Consider the following 17,590-nt stretch of genomic DNA (forward strand, 5'->3'; position numbering starts at 1 on the left):
CTGCTGCTCTGTATCTCTGTGACTTTCAGTTTTGCCCTTGTCCTGTGTCATCTTCATTGCAAGGCTGGCTTCCCTCATGGAAGCAAAATGCTCTCCCATCCCCAAGGCCCCTGCCCAGAGGAAGAGAGGGATCCTTTGACCCAGTTTCCCTGTGAGGCTCCCTCTGCCTCTGAACCATGACTGGGCCATTGCTGGGGTCAAGAGTGTGTCTGCTGTCCACGAGTTACATGGGTACCCAGGGCAATTGAGATGTGGAGGGGGTGGGGGGCATTAAATGGAAACTGTTGGCCACACCAGCCTGTAGGACCCAGCCGAGACACCTTCTTCTCCATGAGATCTCCCTCTGTCTCTTTCTCTTCCTGCTTTGGGAAAATGGCTCTCTCCTCTGAATCCCATGCTCTTGCTCTGCCTTGCCCTGACAGTACTGGCCACTTAATATCCTCATATTATACTCCTTCTGGATTATCTCCACTTGCCCCTCCAGAGCCCCTCTCCACTCTCCTCCACCATTTGTTGCCGTGAGGGTCCTCAACAGATGGGCCATTTCTCTAGTTAACCTGCTCCAATCAGACTTTTGCTCCACACCACTCACCAAATGTTTCTCGCCAAAGCCACAATTGTCCTTGCCCTACCAAATCCATCTCACCCTTCCTCTTGGCAGCATGTGAGGTGGCTGCCCCCCACCCACCCAAACCTTGTCTCTACTGCTAGAAGCCACACACTCCTGGTTTTTCACATGCTCCTCTGAATGCTTCTTGTTAATCTCTTCTGCTGGCTTCTTCCCATCCTACCCCACGCCAGCCCCCGGCTCTCTCTGTGTTGGGCCATGGTCTGGACAAGTGACCATATATCTTGACTATGGCCACTACCCCTATAGTGTAGGTTTATCTCATGACTTCAGCTTTCATCAAAATTGTGTAACACTTCTCCCTCCTTTCATCCCTGCAAGCCTAGAGGAGGTGAAGGCTTCCCACTCTTGCTACACCACCATCCCACCACCATTCCTTGCTGCTCCTTTAACCCTGCCTCCACCTCTGTAGACAGTCCCTGCAATAACTCTCTTCCATAAATCCTTTGAGCATGCTGTTTCCTGCTGGGACCCTGACTGACACATTATTTCTGTACAGATTTATCTGCCATATTAGTTTATAAGGTTCCTAAGAGCAAAGTCTATGTTTAATTCTTTTTTCAAAATTCCCAACTGTGCCTGTTATGCAAGTGGTACCAATAAATGCTGAAAGGAAATATTCTTTCTTATTAACTGCCTTCAACTTAAATAGAAGGTGAAAGGAATGAAAACGTTTTAAAATATATACATATCTTGGAACAATAAATGTTTAGAAGTTGAGTTCAGAAGAATAAAAAAACTTTAGAAGAATAAAACACGATGCTAAGTGGGATGTGTGGTCTGATTTCATGGGCTTTACCTGATTCTTCAAATTCATGATTCATACAGAATCCATATGGAATATGTTCTTTCTTCTCCAGGTCCCAGAAATGAAATAGGGTTGCTTCTGTTATGATAGCAGTTGAAGTGCAAAAAAAAAAAAAAAAAAAAAAATTGGGCTGCTCCTAGATCCAGAGCAGCAGGGAAGCTCCATCACTGACCAACAGGAGTTCTAGGAAACATAGGGCTCCAGGGTTACACCACACCCTACAGATGTGATGGGCTGGTGGGAAAGAGGCCACTGCACAGGACCGTCAATTTGGGGGTTTCCTTCCTACTCCACTTTTTCTTCAACTGCACTGCCACCCCTTCCTTACCAACACTGACCCTTTTGGCCCAGTGCCAATCAAGTTGGAACTACTAAGATGCAGGGCCATAATGGGAAAGAAAGGAAAGAAAAAAGAGGAAGAACTCATCACCCCTCCCTCTGCCCCAGTGGTGGTCTCATTGGCTGACTCCCAGTCCAAAATCTTTGGGCCATCCTTTATCACCTCTATACATTCCCTAATCCCCAGAAACTGGACCCGGGTGTTCTCTTTAAATAAGGAAGATTCTGACTTCAATCTTCTGTGGATCTCGAAGTCCTCTTTTGGCATCTACATCTGCTTTTGCTCTAACAAATGAATCCAAATACAAAAATGGACACTGGTATGTATGTGTATTGGGGGAAGCAGGTAGAGTTAATTACCTTTATTCTGTTTCTCATGTTTTTAAAATGTTTAGAGAATTTTAAAAGGACTTTGCTCCATCAACTGGACATCCATGTGGATGGCCAAACACTTTAGCCCCTCAGTTCCTTGACCTCCTCGTCACCAATGACCTTTTACGCTACATAGCTAAGCCACCTGAGCCTTGCAATTTCTCTATTTTAAGATCGATCAAACATATTCTCTCCAAGCACTACTTCCTATCCTTCAGTCAGCTTGTACCATCTGTCTTTGATGGTACATCTCACCAGGAATCACTACCCAGGATGCCCCTGCCCAAGAATCTCCTATCTATCTCTTTATCTCTTTATCTCCTTAGTTATTTCCTCCTTATGACCCTCTGATTCCATGAGTCAATATTTTGAGCATTTTTTTAGCAAGTATTCTAAACTCCCTTGCTCCCTTTTCCTTCTGTGGCATCCTCCTAGCAAAAATGCTAAGCTGAAATGAACCCCAGGCCCTGGTTCCCCCTTGCCTGCTCCTGAACAGCTGAAGGCCACTGGAGAAAATCACACATCAGGAACCTTGCCAAATTTATGATCACCAACCTCAATGGACCCAGAGTATTTCCAGAATTGAGAAATAATTGCAAAGTAAGGAAATACAGTACCTAAGGAAGGAACTCTAGGGACTCCAAAAAGTAAGGATCGCATGCTGGTAGAGAACCCAGCAAACAAAACAAAGAAATAGATCAGTATAGATGAGAACCAAGTGAGAGAGTAACTTGGAAGCAAAGAGAAGAGAAAATTTCAGCAAGGGTTGGCTTGCCGCCATTGCCTCTTCTGAGCAAAGTTCTTTGTGTCAGGCCTCTCCCTGGGTCAACAGCCAGCCAATAGAGGGGCAGTCCCAGGATAAGGTGCTCACCCTGATCCCATCGGTGATTATTCTTCTGCAAAGTTCAACCCAGCTCATCTCCTTTTGCAGGGAGTTCAGAGAGTGGCAGTTTCAGCTGCTAATGGACACTGATCTCAGCAGACATATTGAAAGAACGAGGAAGGGTCCAAAATCTTGAGGTCTTGGAGAGGCTGAAGTGAAGAAATGTAAAGCATAGAAGGAAGGGAAATTGCAGTTGGAAAGTGGAGCACCACAGTCAAAGTTATCGAAGGTCATGCAAGAATGGGTAATTCCAAGGTCCAGAGTGTAATCATAAGAATTGAACAATGGGACACTTGGACACAGGGTGGGGAACATCACACACCGGGGCCTGTCATGCGGTGGGGGGAGGGGGGAGGGATAGCACTAGGAGAAATACCTAATGTAAATGACGAGTTAACGGGTGCAGCACACCAACATGGCACACGTATACCTATGTAACAAACCTGCACGTTGTGCACATGTACCCTAGAACTTAAAGTCTAAAAAAATAAAATTTAATTTAAAAAATGAGATACAACAGTGAAGTAGGAAGGATTACCAATGGAGTATTAAAGTTAGTTTTCTCTGGATCTCCCTGGTCATATTATGAGCTCTCAAAAAACACTAATCTTTCCATTTTTCTATTATCTATAACACCTGGCATATAGTAGGCACATTGTAAATAAATAAACAATGGATAGGCATTTAAGCTAGCTACTGGGGATACACTGGTCAGAAGAAACAGACACAGTACTAATGGATTATACAGTCTTGTGGAGGAAGAGACAGACATTAACCAAATAATCAGACAAATGCGTCTAAAATTACAAATGGCAAAATGTGTACTGAAGTTAACATTGCACCATGATAATGTGTCATAAAGAATCTGGCCTTGTCTGGGGAGAGAAGGAATCACTGAGAAGTGATGTTAGAGTGAGAGCTGAAGGATGTGTAGCAGTTAACCAGCGGAAGAAACAGAAGAAGAGTGGGCCAGAGAGAGGGAGCAGCATGTACAAAGGTCAAGGTGCTTAGCGTGCAGAGACCAGGAGTAAGAGTTCTTGGAAACGATCTTGAGAGGAGGCAGGGGACGATGGAGGGAGAGAGGGATGATAATGTCTGCAACAGTCATGCTCCATCTTCTTGGCTAGCAGAACCCCAATTTTGTTCAGATGGCAAGGGAAATTATCATGATTGATGCAAGCCAATGAAATCTCATTTCCTCTTGGCCAATGACTGGTCTTCTTGAGGTAACAGCTGACCAATCCAATCAGATGTAAGGGAAAGTCTTATCCGGGCCTTGTAGGAGAAATTTTTCTCCCTGAAGTGAAAAGCACATAAGGAGAATGCTCATTTTCCCCCAACACTTCCCTGCTGCTTGAGATAGTGTGTTGTGGAAACATGATGCTTATGGCAGCCAACTTCTGACCATATGGAAAAGGCCAAGAAAATGAGAGACAAAACCTTAGTTCTAACATCACTGAATCGTCAAAATAAGTCTGGAAATGCTTCACTCCAGACTTCTTGCATGATGTATGATAAATAAATTATAAGCCACTATTGTTGAGTGTTGGGTTTTTTTTAACAGCCAAAAGCAATCCTAACTATAGAGCAATTTCCAAAATCAGTCATGGAAGAGAACCATATAAAATTATACAAAATGCTTTATATCATCAGTTCCTTTCTCTTTACAAACATCAGATGATTCAGACTACTACCAAACAGATGATAGAAAATAGGTCTTGGCTTGATACCATTTTTAATATAATCTAAAAGATACCTTTGTTATTACTTTGTTCTGTGTACAGCTTTCTCCTTGCTTTCCTTGAATTCTTTGTTCCAGAGAAGAGGTATAGTAAGGATGCTTTGAAGTGATGTCATTGATGTCACTCCTTTACTGGTGTCACTGACAAAGACGCATTTACTATCCACATGGACAATGAGCATGCAGAATGGAGTGAAATGGCCTGCACGCTAATAAGCCCTTGACTTTGATTCAAAGGCATAATCATAATCAGAGATGAATGGGTACTTAGAGCTCTTTGGGGAAGGACAGTAATGGGATTATGAAGCCCAATATCTGGCAACCTATGCAATGTCACACAGTCAGAGTAGGCCGAGACCCAAGGCCAACTGATCTCAACCCAGGACTCACATAGTGTAGTATATGAAGGAACACACACGGGCTTCGGAGTCAAGACAGACCAGTCTGATTTCTGTGGGTCACTTACTAGCTGCATGATCCTTAGCTAGTTATTTAATCTCTCTAAATTTAAATTTCCTCCTTTAAAATTAGGATTAATAAAATTTATCCTGCAACAAGGTAGAATTAAGTGAGATATTCTATGTAAAACAAAAATCCCCAATAAGTAGTAGGTATTGCCATGCCATATAAACTGTTCAGTTGTGTTTTGGTTAAGAGGCAGCAGAACTCAAGAGCATCTTCATGACAGGAAAGCGCAATTAACAAAGTCATGGAATAACTCATCTGATATTTCAGATGAACAGGCGATTGCTTTTTGTGACAGGTAATTGATACCTTGTTTACAGGTCATTGGAGACAACTTTTAAAAACCTATGCTTGTGCTTCATAGATACGTTTGCTTTGCAAGTTTAGTGTTTGGTGTCTGTGCCAGTTTTTGTTTGCTTTTCAGTTTTTATTTCATGGGTTTATCTACAGTACCAATAGCTTTGTTAGGCTTCTTCCTCCAAAGAGTTTTGTAATACTATTGGAAAAATAATACAAAAAAAGCCTAGAATAGGGTGGGTTGGATGGGTGGGTAGGTGGAGGGACAGAGAGATGAACAGGTTGCTGATGGAAAGCCCATCTAACTGTTTCATCGGTATCCTTTCCAAAGGAACACAAGTCTTACAGTAATTTTCCCTCTTCCCCTTTTTGGTTAGGTCTCTATATTATAACAATGGGCTGTCTGGACTTTATAGTTCCCAAGTAAGTGGAAATCAGCACAAGCTTTTTATGAACTACTTAGAGCTACAACTAGTATCTGATTAAAGTTCTAATGTAAAGACATTAAGACTATCTCCAGAATTATCAAAAGTTAGCCTAAAAGAACATCCAGGAAATACTGTTAGGTCTATCTCTGTCTTGTTATAAAGAAATATCTGAGATTTGATAATTTATAAAGAAAAGAGGTTTAATTGGCCCATGGTTCTGCAAGCTGTACAGGAAGCATAGTCCTGGCAGCTCTCAGCTTCTGAGAAGACCTCAGGGAGCTTTCTCTTACTCATGGTGGAAGGTGAGGGGGTAGTAGCCATGTCACCTGGTGAGAGTGGGAGCAGTAGAGTTGGGGGAGATGCCATACACTTTTAAACAAAGACCTCAGTACAACTCACTATCTCAGACACAGAACCAAGCCATGAGGGATCCACCCCCAGGACCCAACACCTCCAGCCAGACTCCACCTCCATCACTGGGGATTACATCTCAACATGAGATTTGGAGGGGACATCCAAACTATATCAAATTTAAGAAATTGTTTTTCCTAAATCAAGCAAAACTGGTCCTGTGCGGGAAGCAAACAATATATCAATAATTTCTGTATGCCTGAAGTCCAGCTAGGTTTGCTAAATGAAGAAACCAATAACATCTACCCTCCATAGGACGCAAGAGAGAAAAACAAAGAAATACCCTCTGTTGAATGCTAACTGTGGATAAAGCACTGTGCTAGATGCTTTTTATATGTGAAATTTTACTTAACTTAAAAAAAAATCCTGTGAAGTCAGTATTATCTGTTCCATTTTGCAGATGAGGAAACAGACTCAGAGAACTCCAGTTAACTTGCCAAGACCACACAATGGATCCATGGCAGAGCTGATTCCAGCCCAGCTACCCTCGTGAGGATGAGGATTAAAATTATGTACTTTTACTTCTAAAGGTAGTAGAACAGGATAAAATTCATTATCACTTCTTCCTCTCTCCTAGAAATCTGTAATACACATGAAAATATACCTAAGACTCTTTGGTGGCTGGATACCACTCACCAGGTCTAAGAATGATGGCTTGCTCAATTGCTGTTGGTGGCTGTGCAGGGGAACATGCCTAGTGCCACCTTGTTGACGATAACACTCTGTTATGGCTGAATGAGCAACTCTTCCTGGAAACCATTGGCATGTACAAGTGTATTAGAGAAGCCAGGCTTTTGTTTCCTCATCTGGTACAAAGGAACCCTTTCTACCCTTCCCCGGAAGACATTGGTTAAGATATGGCTGAAGGAGGCACAGGGATTTTTTTTCAATGGTAGTCACCACAGATGGTTGAGGGTAAATTGGCATTGTTCTCAATAAGGGTTATTGTGACCATGGTCCAAAGTCTGGCAGGAATTTTTTTTTTTATTATTAATGTGTTTGCTTTCATTTTTGGTGCTAGGCAGCTGGGACACCAAGGAGAGTTCTGTGGCAAGCCACAAGTATGAAGGCCCAGAAATTCCCCTGAGGGCATAGCTTCCATTTCAATTTGAGGCAAGAATAAAATCTGCTCAAGGATATTAGTTTGAGAACTTCCTGGTGGTTTAGATTTCAAGCAGAGCTTGTGCTTAACCCTCACCCAGGCACCAAGGCTCAGAGTCAGCAGGAGTGAGTTCAGGAATCCTCGGGACAAGGCACTTTCCTGAGCACTGGACAAGCAACCTCTTGGCTTCCTGTAAGTACTGCTTGGTTTGGACTTCCAAGGCTGGGATGATCTAGAAGCTTTTTTGCAATTGAACAATTGCAAAATTGGAAATGGAAAATTTTGCAGATATGCAGTATTTCTGTTATGGGCTCTTTCTTCATAAGCTTCCTAGGCTATACTATAGTCAGAGGGAAACAGGACTGACCTCTTGGTATACTGTATTCACCAAATCCAAAATAATGTTATAATAAATGGGTTAGGCAGTGACTGTGGGGAGTTTCTCCTGAATGAGATCAAACAGCTAAATCAGAAAGGTTTTCTTTTTTGTTTGGGGGCAACGACAAGAAATACAAGCAGAACTATGAAAAGACTTAATTCTACTTTCTTAGGTAGGAGGAAAAGCAAAGTAGTTAAGGCCAGCTCTCAAGTTAGAATACTGGTTCTGCTTCTTTTTAATTACATGATCAAAGTCAAGTTGTTTAATCTCTCCGATAACAATTTCCTCGTCTGTAAATGGGCATTGTATCATTGTAAAAACAGTGCAAGCTTTAGAGTATGGTTATGAGGATAGGATGAGATTTTATATGTATATGTGAAATTATTATATGTATACATATACATAAAATCTTTCATATACATATTGCTTAGAAGTGCCTGGAATGTATTCAGTACTCAAAAAATGCTACCCATTATTAAACAACCATAGAATCATAGAATATCTGAGCTGGAAAGGACCTAACAACTGCATTTATTGAGCTTCTATTATGTACTGAGGAGTGCTCATCAACAGGGTATCTCAAGTGATGCTCCCAGCAATCTGATGAGGGTAGTAATAACCTTCATGTTACAGATGAAGAAATGGAGGTGTAGAGAAGCATCATAAAGTATCCAAGATCACATTCCTCATAATTCATGGAGATGAAATTTAAACCCAGATGCCAGAGCTAACACTCTAAACCACCACACCCTATTGCCCTATCTGTCCTCTCATTTTATGGTGGGTGGGGAGATGAAGGAGGAATGGTCGCAACACATGACTCTGGAGCCCTTTGCAGACACTGGAAGGACAGAGATGTCCTCCAAAGCACACTTTGACATCCACAGGGCACAGGGAGGGCAAATGTTATTTGGGAGTGTCCATGAGCATGAATGTGGTGCTGTGTGGAGTTCTGCCAGGGGACCTAGGTCCAAGTCACCTCAGTCTTCTCTCAAATGCAGCTTTTCATTTGTAAAATGAGCTGTCTCAGAATGAGGCCATTCTGAACACAAAAAAAATAATGTATGCAAATGCATTTTATAAACTTTAAAGCCTTTAGAAATATTTTATTTTTAAAAATGATTTTTTTGGCTTTTTGACAAAAAGCAGCTCAAAAACGGCTTGCAGTAAACACACTGCTTTAAAATATGTCACCCACAGCTAATCTCTCCTGCACAGTTCTCCGATTGGATCGTTGAGTGCCATCACTCATTAGGCTAACAGCTGCATAGGGGGCATGGCCAAGTCCTATAAACATGGACAGAGGGAAAGCTGATGGGCTGAAAACCACTTGTCCCCAGCTCTTCAGGAAGTGAAATCCTTGAAATTGGAAAGAACCTCATGGATTTGATACAAAATCTCAGGGATAATTTTTTAAATATTACCCATGCCTTTTGGGGAGTGGGCAAGGTTTTGAAGAGGTTACATTCTCTTTCTCACACAGAATTGCTCTTCCAGGAAACAACAGCCTTCGGCCTCAATAGCTTGGCATCTTTCCCAGGCATTATAGCTCATTGCACAGAGCTGAGTGTGCCCGCTACAGCAGGCGAGGGCTAAGGGCACCAGTTCTTCAACATATGCCTTCAGATGCCCCAGAAAAGTTGTAATTTGTTCAGATGATCGCTACTGTGATTATACAGGATACCTCAAGGGAGAAAATCTTTCCCTAGGGGCAGGGTAGATATGATTCCAGGGTCCAGGAAAGCCATCCCACTGGTCTTCAAAGAGCTCCCAAATGCTCTGACAAACCACCAAAAGCATATTTTAGAACTTGTCTTAATCTTAGGATTTTCATCTCTGAACATATATGTATTTGTATGATATATATTTTTTATTTGAGATACAGTCTCACTCTATCACCCAGGCTGGAGTGCAGTGACGTGATCTCGGCTCACTACAACCTCTGCCTTCTGGGTTCAAGTGATTCTTCTGCCTCAGCCTCCCAAGTAGCTGGGATTACAGGTGCCCGCCACCACTCTTGGCCAATTTTTGTATTTTTAGTAGAGATGGGGTTTTGCCATGTTGGCCAGGCTGGTCTCGAACTCCTGACCTCAAACAATCCGCCCACCTCAAACTCCCAAAGTGCTGGGATTACAGGTATAAGCCACTGCACCCAACCTGAATATATGTATTTTTTCATGTCTGTATATGCATATACACACATGTAATTAAAGAATTGCTGTAAGGCATCTACATGTTAGGAAGAAAGAATGAGTTTATGTTGAAGAAAGGGAGAGGTCAGGAGGGTCAAGGGCCTCTGCCTCCTCCCCCATCTTACTTGGGGCTGCTTGGGCACCTCCCTTTTCAGGGCTTTCTATTTTGAGAGTCTTACTAACTTAAGTTTTAAAAGTTAGTCATAACAAATTCCTGGTTTCAAAGACCTCACTTGCCCTGCAGCCCTTCCCCTGAGGGAGTCCCTTCTCTCCATCCTGTGATGGTCATAGGATCGCCAGCAGCTGGCCAGGAAAGGATGCCTCTCAGATTCAGTTTCTCCAGGTTAGCCTCAGGAGTCTTGCTCTGTCACCCAGGCCGGAGTGCAGTGGAGTGATCTTGGCTCACTGCAACCTCCGCCTCCCGGGTTCAAGCGACTCTCCTGCCTCAGCCTCCTGAGGGATTACAGGCGAGCGCTAGGATTACAGGTGCCCACCACCACGCCCGGCTAATTTTTGTATTTTTAGTAGAGATGGGGTTTCACCATGTTGGTCAGGCTGGTCTCGAACTCCTGACCTCATGATCTGCCCACCTCAGCCTACCAAAGTTCTGGGATTACAAGCCACCGTGCCCGGTGGTCCTTGTTCTTAAGTTTCCCCTGGAGAAAGCGAGCCCCTGGCATGGAGAAAGGCTTATCTTGGGCTTCCTCTCAGCCAGTGATGCTTTCTCGGCTGCGTTGGCTCCATGGCATCCTGCCCTTTGCCCTGTTCTTATCTCTCCTTTGTGTTGCCATCCCCCAGCTCTCTTATCAAAGCAGTAAGAACAGAGAAAGTCCCAGGAAGACAGCTCCTTCAGTCATCTCAACAACACCTCCGCAGAACCACCCACTGTGTGAGGACAAGCTGCTTAGATGTGTCCCCGTTACTGCAGCTACCGTCAGCCTCAGGGACAGGGAGGGAAATACTAAAGAAAGGATGGGAATGGGAGACTCATAACCCATCTCAGCAACATTCATGAGCACAATCCTGATACTCACCGACGCGGTGGCTGGTCAATGAAACACACATAGTGTTGTTTGGGGACTAACACTAACCCTTCCTTTTGACAGGGGAGGACAGACACACAGCCATCATGGAACCCAAACCTCAGAAGAGTCCAGGTACCTGAGGGGTATAATCGCAGAAGCAGAAATCTTTTTATTGAAAATGCCCCACAGTTTCCTTCAAGCTAACCAGGATACAGAACTTGGTGGTTTTTGTGTATGTTTTGTTTTGTTTTGTTTGAGACAGAGTCTTGCTCTGTTGCCTAGGCTGGAGTACAGTGGCACGATCTAAGCTCACTGCAACCTGCCAGGCTCAAGTGATCCTCTAACCTCAGCCTCCCGAGTAGCTGGCACTACAGGCATATGCCACCATGCCTTCCTAATTTTCGTATTTTTAGTAGAGACGGGGTTTCTCCATGTTGGTCAGGCTGCTCTCAAACTCCTGGCCTAAGGTGATTCCCCACCTCTCAGCCTCCCAAAGTGCTGAGATTACAGGCATAAGCCACCATGTCCAGCCCCAGAACCTAGTTTTGGTGGGGATAATGGATGGCATTCTGTGACAATGATTCTTGGTTTGGAGAGTGTAGCAGGAACTGTTGGATTCAATTAATTATTGTGTAAGAGTTTACCTGTCTAGAAGTTTAGCATTTTCTGATTTTCATGAGCCAAATTTTCCATTCATTGCCCAAAGATGATGTTAATAGCAAACCATGGGCCGGCAAAGATTGGAGAATATTTTCTGAATTTTACATGAAACTCACACTTAGAGAAGTGCCTGCATTGTCACCAGGGCTTATTATGAGGGTAGCTCAATGTATGGTATTCAAATATCCTCGTATGGTATTCAAATATCCTTGCTCTTATTCACACACTTCTTTGTAGGTGAGTGGATAGAAAAGCTAAGTTTAGGATGAAGTCACTTAGAAGTTAAATTATCCAATTCAACTCAAAAATGTTTACAAAGCACCTATTACTAGTGAGTCTTTGTGCTTTGTGTTGCAGGGGATACACAGATTAATAAATAAGAGTCATTGCCCTCAAAGAGTTTTAAAATGTTGTTGGTGGGAGGCTGAGGCAGGTGGATCACTTGAGATCAGGAGTTTGAGACCAGCTTGGCCAACATGGTGAAACCTCGTCTCTACTAAAAATACAAAAATTCGCTGGGCGTGGTGGTGTGCGCCTGTAATCCCAGCTGATCAAGAGGTTGAGGCAGGAGAACCGCTTGAACCTGGGAGGCAGAGGTTGTAGATAGCCGAGATTGCACCATTGCACTCCAGCCTGGGTAACAGAGCGAGACTCTGTCTCAAAAAAATAAAATAAAATCTTGTCAAGAACTTAAACACATGCAAGTCACTGTGCTGGGAAATTAAGATTAGGCTGTGATGGAAATCATGAAATAAGTACAAATGCTATGGAGTCTGAAGAAGAAAAAGCATATAAGTAGTAATGAGAATCCAGAGAGGTTTTATAGGAAAGGCATTTGAGCTAGACCCTATAGGAGAAGTAGGGATTTTAAATAAATCAGAAAAAAGAGCACATTCCAGCAGAAGGAATGGCATGACCAAAGCAATGAAATGGTATAGAAGCAGAATGTGTCAGAGCAGAATATACTTACAAGGTAGGAGAAGGGAAAATAGAGGATGAGGCTGCAGAAAGGTGTTGCCATATTGTGCCAGACCTTGACCACGTATGACAGGTAACTGTTGAAGCATTTTGAGCATTTTGAGTGTGGAAGCGGCATGATTAGATCCGCATTTTAGATTGGTCTTTTTTTTTTTTTTTTTTTTTTTGAGATGGAGTCTCACTCTGTCGCCCAGGCTGGAGTGCAGTGGTGCGATCTCAACTCACTGCAACCTCTGCCTCCCGGGTTCAAGCAATTCTCTGCCTCAGCCTCCCGAGTAGCTAGGAGGTGCCCGCCACCACGCCTGGCTCATTTTTTTTTTTTTGTATTTTTAGTAGAGACAGGGCTTCACCATCTTGGCCAGGCTCATCTTGAACGCCTGACCTTGTGATCCACCCGCCTTGGCCTTCCAAAGTGCTGGGATTACAGGCGTGAGCACCGCACTGTTGGCTGATTGGCCATATTTTTAATAGCTTTATTGTAGTTTATTGTAATTGGCATACAATAAGCTATTATATATCTAAAGTGTACAATTTGATAGAAGTTTTGATATGAAACATATACAGGCATACCTCAGAGATATTTCAAGTTTGTTTCCATGCCACCACAACCAAGCAAATATCACAATAAAGCTAGTCACATGAATTTATTGGATTCCACAAAAGCTATGCGTACACTATACTGTAGTCGAGTGTGTAATAGCATTATGTCTAAGGAAATAATTTGCATACCTTAATTAAAGATATTTTATTGCTAAGATTTGCTAACAATTATCTGAGCCTTCAGTGAGTCACAATCTTTTTGCTGGCAGAAGGTCTTGCCTCGATGTTGATGGCTGCTGAGTAATCAGGCAGGTTGTTGCTGAAGATGCGGGTGGCTGTGGCAATTTCTTAAAATAAGACAACAATGAAGCTGACCACATTGATTGATTGTACTTTCACGAAAAATTTCTCTGTAGCAAGTGGTGCTGTTTGATAACATTTTATCCACAGTGGAACTTCTTTCAAAATTGAAATCAATCCTCTCAAACCCTGACACTGATTTATCAACTAAGTTTATGTAATATTTTAAATCCTTTATTGTGATTTCAAAAATAAACACAGCATGTTCACCAGCTGAAGACTCCATCTCAAGAAAACACTTTCTTTTCATATCCTGTAAGAAGCAGCTCCTCATCTGTGGAAGTTTGATCATGAGATTGCAGCAATTCAGTCACATCTTCAGGGTTCACTTCTAATTCTAGTTCTCCTGTTATTTTCACCACATCTGCAGTGACTTCCTCCACTGAAGGGAGTTTTGAACCCCTCAAAGTCATCAAGGAGTATTGGAATCCACTTCCTCCAGACTCCTGTTCATGCTGATATTTTGACCTCCTTCTAGGAATCATGAATAGTTTTAATGACATCTAGAATGGTGAATCCTTTCCAGAAGGTTTTCAATTAACTTTGCCCAGATCCATCAGAGGAATCACGATCTCTAACAGCTATAGCCTTATGAAATGTATTTCTTAAATAATAAGACTTAAAAGTTGAAATTACTCCTTGATCTAGGGGCTAAAAGAATAGATGTTGTGTTAGCAGGCATGTAAAAAGCATTAATCTCCTTGTACATCTCCATCAGAGCTCTTGGGTGACCAGGTGTATTGTCAATGATCAGTAATATTTTGAAAGGAATCTTTTTTTTTCTAAGTAGCAGGTCTCTGCAGTGGGCTTCTAGAAATATTCATTAAACCATGTTGTAAACAGATACGCGGTCACCCAGGCTTTGTTGTTGTATTGATAGAGCACAAGTAGAGTAGATTTAGTATAATTCTTAAGGGCCTTAGGATTTTCTAGCTTTTAATTGAAAGTGAGAGACATGTAACTCACCTTTCACTTGACACTCGCCTTCACTTAGAGGCCATTGTAAAGTTATTAATTGGCCTAATTTCAATATTGTTGAGTCTCATTGAATAGGGAGGTCCAAGGAGAGGGAGAGAGATGGGGGAATAGCCAGTCAGTGGAGCAATCAGAACACACACAACATTTATTAAGTTCATATCTTATATGGGCACCGTTCATACTGTCCCAAAACAATTACTCAAAGATCACTCATTGCTGGTCACTCTAATAGATATAATAATGATGAAAATGTTTGAGATATTGCAAGAATTACCAAAATGTGACACAGAGACACCAAGTAAGCACATGCTCTTGAAAAAATGGTCCCAGTAGACTTGCTCAGTGCAGGGTTGCCATAAACCTTCAATTTGTAATTTAAAAAAAAGCAATATATGCAAAGCACAATAAAGTGAAGTGCAACAAAATGAGGTCTGCCTGTATTTGATATGTGTGACACCTGGGAAAGCATCAAGATGGTAAATGTGGCCGGGTGTGGTGGCTCACGCCTGTAATCCTAGCACTTTGGAAGGCTGAGGTGGTTAGATCATCTGAGGTCAGGAGTTCGAGACCAGCCTGGCCAACATGGTGAAGCCCCGTCTCTACTAAAAATACAAATATTAGCCAGCTGTGGTGGCCGGCACCAGTAATCCCAGCTACTCAGGAGGCTGAGGCAAGAGAATCACCTGAACTGGGAGGCAGAGGTTGCAGTGAGGCAAGATCGCACCACTGCACTCCAGCCAGAAGGAGACTCCGTCTCAAAAAAAAAAAAAAATAGTAAACATACTCATCACTCAATGTTTTCTTGTGCCTGTTTGTAATCCTTTTCTGCACACCCAATCCCAGTCCCCATTGTTCTGTTTTCTCTCACTCTAACTTTGTTTGTATTTATTAGAGTTTGACATAAATGGAATCATACAGCATATACCCTTTTGTCTGACTTTTTTCACTCAGCATAATTTTTTAAAAATATATCCATGGTATTGAGTGCACCAATGGTGCAAAAATAGTTCATTTTTTTGATGAGTAGTATTCCATTATATGGATGTACTACAATTTGTTGATTCATTCAGCTGTTGAATATCCAGGTTGCTTCCAGTCTTCGCCTATTATAACACTAATATGAACATTTGTGCATTAATTTTTGTAAAATCATGTATTTCTTTATTTTACCTAGAAGCAAAATGGCTGTGTCATATGGTTGGAGTATGCTTACTTTTGATTCAAATTTGCTAGATTTTTTAAAAAGCTTTATTGAGGTATAATTGACATACAGTAGGCTGACATGTTTAAAGTCTACAATTTAATAAGTTTTGGCAAATGTACACAGCCATAAAATTATCACCTAAATCAAGATAATGAGCGTATTCATCAACCTCACAAGTTTTCTTGGTCCCCTGCCTCCCACTCTTCCACGCAGTCATACTTCCCCAGACAACCCCTGATCTGCTTTCTATCCCTATAAGTTACTTTGTATATTCTGGAACTTTATATAGATATAATCATGCAGTATGAACGCTTTCTGTCCGACTTCTTTTACTCAGCATAATTCTCTTGAGATTTACCCATGTCGTTGCATCTGTCAATAGTTTGTTCCTTTTTATTCCCATATAGTATTCCATTGTATAGATGTATCACAATGTGTTAATCCTTTCACCTGTTGATGAACATTGGGGTGGCTTCCAGTCTTTGGCTATTACAAATAAAGCTGCCATCAACATTCATGACCAGCTTTTGTATTTGTATATTCCTTTACTTAAGAGTAGAATGGGCCAGGTGTGGTGGCTCACACCTATAATCCCAGCACTTTGGGAGGCCAAGGAAGTAGTACACTTGAGCCCAGGAGTTCCAGACCAACCTGGGCTACATGGTGAGGTCAAGGCTGCAGTGAGCCATGATCACGCCACTGCACTCCCACCTGGGTGACAGAGCAAGACCCTGTCTCACAAACAAATAAACAAAAAGAGTACAATGGTTCTTTAACTTTTAAAAGAATTTAAAGAAAAATAAAAATAACAATTTTAAAGCGAACAGTTTGATGGCATTTAGCACATTCATCACTCCAGAAAAAGGGCTTACCCATAAAGCAGTTTCTCCCTGTTCTCCCTTTCCCCCCAGCCCCTGTTAACTGCTAATCTGCATTCCATCTCTAGGGATTTATCTAGCCTGGATATTTCACATCAATGAAATCATACAATATTTGACCTCTTGTGGCTGGCTTCTTTCACTTAGCATAACATTTCTGAAGTTCACCCACATTGTAGAATGTATCATTACTTCATTCCTTTTTACAGCTGACAACCCATTGTCATGTATGCCACAATTTGTTGATCCACTTATTAATTGACGGACATTTGGGCTGTTTCCATGTTTAGCTATTGTGAAGAGTGCTGCTTGAACTTGTGTGAACACGTACGTGTTTGAGTACCTGTTTCAATTCTTTTGCGTATATGCCCAAGAGTAGAACTGAAGGATCATATAGTAAGCCTGTGTTTAACTTTTTTAGAAATCACCAAACTGTTTTCTGCAGTGGCTGAACCATTTCACATTCCACCACCAGTGTATGAGTTTTCCAGTTTTTCCACATCCTTACCATTTTATTTTCCATGTTATTTCCCTTTTTTAAAAAAGGTAGACTGGGCACAGTGGCTCACTCCTGTAATCTCAGCACTTTGGGAGGCTAAAGTGGTGGATCACCTGAGGTCAGGAGTTCGAGACCAGCCTGGCCAATATGGCAAAACCCTATTTCTACTAAAAATACAAAAATTAGCCAGGCGTGGTGGCAGGCACCTGTAATCCCAGCTATTCGGGAGGCTGAGACAGGAGAATCACTTGAACCTGGGAGGCGGAGGTCGCAGTGAGCCAAGGTCGAGCCACTGCACTCCAGCCTGGGCCACAGAGTGAGACTCCATCTCCAAAAAAAAGAAAAAAGTTATAGCCATCCTAGTGAGCATGAAGTGGTTTCTTATTGTAATTTTGATCTACATTTCTTTAATGACTAAATGTA

The 17,590-nt window shown here is 42.1% G+C and overlaps 1 protein-coding gene and 1 long non-coding RNA gene across 15 annotated transcripts in view; one reads left to right on the forward strand and one right to left on the reverse strand.

Annotated features, from left to right (window-relative positions):
• LOC129048356 (uncharacterized) overlaps positions 1–17,590 on the reverse strand; it is a 65,287-nt gene that overhangs the window by 37,121 nt on the left and 10,576 nt on the right. For 2 of the 6 annotated variants that reach the window (XR_008510632.2, XR_010141624.1), the window contains exon 3: positions 3,019–3,179. The exons of the other annotated variants lie outside the window; for them this stretch is intronic. This is a non-coding gene — a long non-coding RNA (uncharacterized LOC129048356). The remainder of the gene's footprint in view (positions 1–3,018; positions 3,180–17,590) is intronic. 6 annotated transcript variants of the gene reach the window in all.
• PLEKHS1 (pleckstrin homology domain containing S1) overlaps positions 7,410–17,590 on the forward strand; it is a 31,241-nt gene continuing 21,060 nt past the window's right edge. For 5 of the 9 annotated variants that reach the window (XR_010141619.1, XR_010141620.1, XR_010141621.1 and 2 more), the window contains exons 1-2: positions 7,507–7,666; positions 11,152–11,202. Coding sequence is in view for 4 of the 9 variants with exons in the window: in XM_024253815.3 (XP_024109583.3) it covers positions 11,175–11,202 (28 nt within the window). In the remaining 5 variants the exon portion in view is untranslated. Of the gene's footprint in view, positions 7,667–11,151; positions 11,203–17,590 lie in introns of all 9 variants that reach the window. The other 4 variants (XM_063727767.1, XM_063727768.1, XM_054522899.2 and 1 more) reach the window with 3 other exon arrangements.

The sequence above is a fragment of the Pongo abelii genome, chromosome 8, assembly GCF_028885655.2.
Source record: "Pongo abelii isolate AG06213 chromosome 8, NHGRI_mPonAbe1-v2.0_pri, whole genome shotgun sequence".
Taxonomy (NCBI): domain Eukaryota; kingdom Metazoa; phylum Chordata; class Mammalia; order Primates; family Hominidae; genus Pongo; species Pongo abelii.